This window comes from Lactuca virosa, chromosome 5, assembly GCF_052849685.1.
Source record: "Lactuca virosa cultivar CGN04683 chromosome 5, Lactuca_virosa_CGN04683_v6, whole genome shotgun sequence".
Classification (NCBI taxonomy): domain Eukaryota; kingdom Viridiplantae; phylum Streptophyta; class Magnoliopsida; order Asterales; family Asteraceae; genus Lactuca; species Lactuca virosa.
The window spans coordinates 414,533,746-414,540,258 of record NC_136430.1 but is presented as its reverse complement, the minus strand read 5'-3'; the positions used below and the strand labels follow the sequence as shown (position 1 = coordinate 414,540,258).

General features: G+C 30.2%; 1 protein-coding gene across 1 annotated transcript; it reads left to right on the top strand.

The window, feature by feature from the left end:
* Positions 1-943: 943 nt before the first annotated feature.
* Positions 944-1,735, top strand: LOC145114006 (uncharacterized). The gene has a single exon (XM_079050031.1). The coding sequence runs from the start codon at positions 944-946 to the stop codon at positions 1,733-1,735; it is 792 nt and encodes a 263-aa protein (XP_078906157.1).
* Positions 1,736-6,513: the final 4,778 nt, after the last annotated feature.

Here is a 6,513-nt window from a genome sequence, read left to right as displayed (position 1 = left end):
CCTGATCAACAACAAGTAATATATGCTGCAGACGATGATATTGACGATGTTCTTGAACAACCTTCAGTTGCTGCTTCTATGTTCACATCTTGGATGGAATGTAATAAAATTAATAAAGATGCACGAAAACTTACATATGTTGAATTTCCTACAAAGTTTGTTTGGAAACCTGATGATAGGTGTTGGAAGCCAAGGAAAATTGGACGTTCAATAGGAAGGATTCACTCGGTTTTACCTAAACTTGGCGAAGTCTACTTCTTACGGATTCTTTTAAATAAAGTGAAATGTCCAAAATCATTTGAAGAAATTCGTACAGTAAATGGTGAAGAATTTCCTTCTTTTCGAGATGCATGTTATGCTTTGGGCCTCTTAGATGACGACAAAGAATACGTCGATGCAATTAAGGAAGCAAGTCATTCAGGAAGTGGTTTTTATCTGCGTTTCTTATTTGCTACGATGTTAATGTCTAACAGTTTGGGTAGACCAGAGTTTGTTTGGGAAAATACATGGCAACACTTGTCGGATGGTATTCTTTACAACCAACAACGTAGATTAAAGTCTCAAGGTATTATAATTTTCTATCATTATTTGTAAAAACGGATACTATATATTTTCAATATGCACGGTACAATTTTTTTTATTACCATTAAATTGTTTAATATTATATTGTTTTTGACATATTTTTCATTTTACAGATTTATCACTCAATGAGGATCAACTTAAAAACCTGACTTTGTTCGAGATCGAACAAATTTTACTTCGTAACAACACCAGTCTTAAAAATTATAAAAAAATACCTTACCCTGATGTTGATACCGTTTCTTCTTCAACAAATCGTCTTATCACGGAGGAGCTAGACTATGACATACCGATTTTAAAGAAATAGTTTGATCGTATGTTTCATGCATTAACAAACGAGCAACGCAATATTTTTCTTGATATCATGACTATAGTCAACGATAAGAATGGAGGTGTGTTTTTTGTGTATGGATATGGTGGAACGGGCAAAACCTTTCTTTGGAAGACAATATCTGCAGCAATTAGATGTAATGGTGATATAGTTTTAAATGTTGCTTCAAGTGGTATTGCATCGTTATTATTGCCAGGAGATAGGACAGCACACTCTCGGCTTATAATTCTGTTGAATCTTACGGAGGATTCTGTTTATAAGATACCGCCTGATAGTGAACTCGACAGATTAGTAAGAAAAAGCTCATTGATTATCTGGGATGAAGCACCTATGGTCCACAAGCATGCATTTGAAGCTTTAGATCGAGCTCTGAAAGATATATGTATGTTTGATAAGTCTAGCAACTCAAAAATCCCATTTGGAGGGAAAGGGATTGTTTTTGGAGGAGACTTTAGACAAATTCTACCTGTTGTTCAAGGAGGTAGTAGACAAAACATCGTTAATGCTTCTTTAAGTTCTTCATATATATGGCAACAATGCAAAGTCCATAGATTAACGATAAACATGAGACTAACCGTTGGAAGGGATTCATCTGATACTCGAGAAATACAGAATTTTGCAAATTGGCTTTTGGATATAGGAGAAGGAAAAGTTGGTGGTTCGAACGATGGTGAAGCGATTATTGATGTTCCGGATGATATTCTCATTAACGATCCACATGATCCTATAGGTTCATTAATTGAGTTTGTATATCCTTCAATCTTGGAAAAATTCAACGTTACGAGTTATTTTCAAGAAAGAGCTATACTAGCCCCAAAAAATTAAGTTGTCCAACAAAGCAATGATCGTTTGTTAGCATTGTTTCCCAGAGACGAAGTAAAATATTTAAGTTCAGATAGTCTTTGCCAATCAGAGTTTGTTCATGATCAGTTTGATCCCAATTTATACTCCCCAAATATTTTAAATGGTCTTAAAGTATCAAGTTTGCCAAATCACAAGTTAATTTTAAAGGTCAATGTTCCAGTTATGTTACTAAGAAACATTGATCAGAAAAATGGCTTTTGTAACGGCACTAGACTACAAGTCAAATCTCTGGGCAAACGTGTTATTGAGGCAATTATCATATCTGGAAGTAATATTGGAAACTAGGGATGGCAAAAAAGCCCAAACCCGACGAGGAAACCCGAAACCCGATCATTTCAGGTCGGGTAACGGGTCGTTATTGGGTTTTTTATCGGGTTCGGGGCAGGGAGTGGGTTCTCCTCGACCCGACCCGCACCGCCCCGATTATATATATATATATATATATATATATATATATATATATATATATATATATATATATATATATATATATATATATATATATATACCATTTGCTAACTAGTAGTTTCAGATATTTTTTGATGATAAAAATCATACATTATTTTATAAAACTGTTTTCTATCTTTGCTTCTAAACTCATGATTATGGATTAGAACTTGTAAAGCTTTTAATTGATTACAATAATAATGACGATTAGCTTGTATCTTTGAATCAGACATAATATTTCAAGCATGAATTTGATTATTATTAAATGCAAGTATTATTTTAACAAAAATTTCAAATCTTGTAGAATTAATAGTTAGAATAACTCGAAAAGAGACTGTCATAGCGATAACAGAGTTAAGACAATAATTGAATAAAATTCTTTATATATTACCTTCTTTTAAATTACAATCAGAGCATCCGTCTGGAGCAAGTATGATTTGAAAATCTAAAGATTTTGAACATCTAGAAGTAGATAGGAGAACTCTTTTCTTAGACATGAACTAAACATTTGACAGAAGTTTTATAAGAGAGATTTTTAGAGAACTTTTTGATGGTCTTCATTAAAACATGTCCCTTCAATATATAGGAGTCTTGGAGTCTTGAAACATCTTGAGACGGGAAACCGAAGGATTACCGGATCATCTTGAGAATTATTGAATCAACTTGCATTTGTCAGAGTGTAGATGTGGCAGACAAAACTTTAAAGCTTTTGACAAATTGGCATCATATTTTGTCATTTTTTGATAATGGAAATCTTCTTTGGCGATAATGGAGCATCTTCTTTCATCTTTATAAAAGTTGTTTGTTTTCATGCAATAATTTAGCATCATCTCACTGCAGAAGACATGATAATATTTTTGATAATTGATGTACTCACACAGTGTATAATTGATAATAGTTGAACACACACAATGTATAATTGATAATAGTTGATCAATTTGATAACACACGTACTACCCCCCTTTGAATAACAAACACATATAAAAGAATACCTTACATTGAAGGTATAACACCAAAATTAAAAACTTAATTAATCTGCAAATGGATCATCAAAAGGATCTTGAGCATCTTGAAAATTATTTTTGAAAGATGTGGGAGAATGTTCTGAATTAGTTGGAGAATTGCGAATTTCTTGAAGTAATTGTTGTAGATCTTCAGGGGAAGAGTTTGCAGCGGCACGAATTTTGCTAATAAGATTAGCATCTGGAGAAGATAGACTCTTGATAAGATTTGCTTCAATTTCTGGCTTTTGATTATACATTGATTGATAATGATTGAAAACAGCTTGCTCGTTTGCTTGAGAAATTGTGACTTTATCCCACCATTTTAGATGAAATTGTCTATTGAGCCAAGGGGGATTGAAGTCTGTTGCTTCTTGATAAGAGAATGTCCAGGACATAATCCATGGAACTTTAAATAACATGGTGAATTGTAACAAATATTCAAATTCTGGGATTTGTTGAATAAATAGCTCTTTGAATTTAGAAAAGCCTTTGAGAATTTCAGTGGGTAAACAACTAGGAACAAGTCCCATATAGCGATACCAATTGACAAACCATCTGGGATATTCACAGGTAAAATTTTTATCAAAGAAAATGAACCATGAATGAGAATAGTTTCGAAGAAAAAATGCTTTAGTCCAAGCTTCTTGGTAATCATAATATGAATATCTTGGATAAGCAGGAAATTGATAAAGGGGTTTTTCGAAAGAAAGATTGGATGACCAATTTTCTGGAGAAATGATTTTAAGAATTCGGGCTTTGCTAAAATCAATAGATCCTTCTTTATTATTAGAACGGTGATCAATCTGAACAGATCCAGATTCTTGTAGAATGGTTTGATAATATTCTCGAGATTTGTAAGAGTTTTCATGAAAGGTTTTTCCTCGGCCAAAGAGGTGTTCAGTAAGAACATGAAAACCTTGATTGAGCTTAAGAATTTGAGAATCTTCAAGTATTTGGATTTTCAAGAGATTTGAATTGAGAACATAAGGGGCTTTATTTGTAGGTTTAGAAGTTGTTGAAAGTTGTGTTTCAGAAGGAATAGGTTTTGAAAAAGGGCTAATTGATTGAACTGGAGAAATGTTTGGATTGACTAATTTTGATTGAAGCATATTTGAATAAAGTTGAGAATTTTTTGCAATTGGAGTTAATGGAGAAAAACGATTCTGACTTGAGAAAGGAACAAGCTTTTGATTAATTGGTTTCTTGTCTTCAATCTTAGAGGAAGACGATGAACTCATTTTCCCTGCAAAAATTCACGAGAAAGAAAATCTGGTAATGAATTGCTTTCTCCTTTTATAAATTCAATATCAAAATCAAAATTGCCCAACAATGCTTGCCATCTAGCAAAGATTTGTTTAGAAATTATATTTTTAACATCTTTTTCTAAAATTGATTTTGCAGATTGACAATCAATTCTTAATAAAAAAGTTTTCATAAATAAATCATCTTCAAATTTAGTAATACATAAAACAATACTTAAAATCTCCTTTTTAACAGTTGAATAATTCTTTTGAGTATTATTCCAAGCACCTGAATAAAAACGAACTAATTGTTCTTCAGAAGAATTTGATAATTTTTGTTTTAAAATACCTCCAAATCCAATATCACTAGCATCAGTTTCGACTATGATATTAGCATAAGGATGTGGTAAATTTAAACAAGGTAAAGAAGGAATTTTTTGTTTTATAAGTTTAACAATATTAGTATGTTCTTGAGTCCAAGGTTGTGGATTATTTTTTAATCTATTATAAAGAGGTTTGCAAAGAGTTCCTAAATCTTTGAAAAAATCATGAATATAATTTAGACATCCTAGAAATCGTTGAAGTTGTTTTTTATCTATAATTTCGTCAGGAAATTTATTAGAAAATTCTAAACTTCTTATAATAGGTTTAATAGTATTATTAACAATGTTATGTCCTAAAAATCTAATTTCATTTTGAAATAAATGCATTTTCTTAGCTGAAACAGCTAAGCCATTTTTATAAATTAAATCATAAAACTGATTTAAATGTTTGAAATGTTGATCAATAGATTTTGAAAAAATAAGAACATCATCAATATAAACAATTGAAAAACTGTTTATAGGAATGATAATATCATTCATAATGTTTTGAAATTCAGAAGGAGCATTTTTTAAACCAAAGGGCATAACGTTCCACTCATAATGTCCAAAAGGAACATTAAAACCTGTTTTGTATTTATCTTCTTTATGAATTTGAATTTGCCAAAAACCAGATTTCATATCAAATTTTGAAAATATTTTTGAATCATAAAGTTTTTTCAATAAATCTCTTTTATTAGGAATAGGATATCTAATCCAATCTAAAACTTTATTTAAAGGTTTATAATTGATAACTAATCTTGGTGATCCTCTTTCTAATTCAGCAGCATTCATAACATAGAAAGCTGAACAAGACCAAGGAGATTTAGAAGGTCTAATTAATTTTTTGTCTAATAAATCTTGAATTTCTTTTTTACAATGGGCTTCTAATTCATTATTCATATGAATAGCTCTTGATTTTGAAGGAATATCCTTTTCATTGAAAGTTTTAATATAAGGTAATTTGACAATATGTTGTTTTCTGTTCCAAAAGGCGTTTGGAATATTTGAGCAAACATTATTTTCAAACTTTTGTTTTAAAGCTATAATTTTGTCTTGAATATACTTATCTTGTAATTGATTATGTATACGAAAATCATTAATTTCATTGATAAGGTAATTTGCTTGTTTTGTTTTATAATTAAGAATATTAATAGTTGAATAAGACGGAGGTTCACAAAATTTAAACATAATTTCTTTTCCAAAAACTTTAGTAATAATTCCATCATGTTGAACCATAAAAGGATATAATTTAGTAATAAAAGGTGTTCCTAAAATTAAAGGAGAAGTAAGATTTTTTACTAAAATTAAATGAGTTTTATAACAATAATCTTGATTGTTGCAAATATGAACATCGGAAATTTTATAATTTATTTTTAAACTGGTTCCTTCAGCTCCAGTAAGCCTAGAAGAAGTTTTTTCATAAAATTGAGTGGGAAATAAACCTTCTTGTATACAGTTCATATCAGCACCACTATCAATTAGAGCAGTAATATCCATTTTAAAATTATTTTTTACTAGAGTTATTTGAGTATTCCATTTTTGAGAAATTTGATCATTTATAATTCTTTTGATAACCTTTTCATCTTTATTATCATTATTTTGTGAATTAATAATATTTTTTCCCTTTTCAAGAGTTATAATTTTGCCTTTAATTTCTTTTATGTCTTGTTTAACTAATTTTAATT

Bases quoted from the DNA above. Each gene is read 5' to 3' on its own strand.
- LOC145114006 (XM_079050031.1), top strand. From the start codon at position 944: ATGACTATAGTCAACGATAAGAATGGAGGTGTGTTTTTTGTGTATGGA.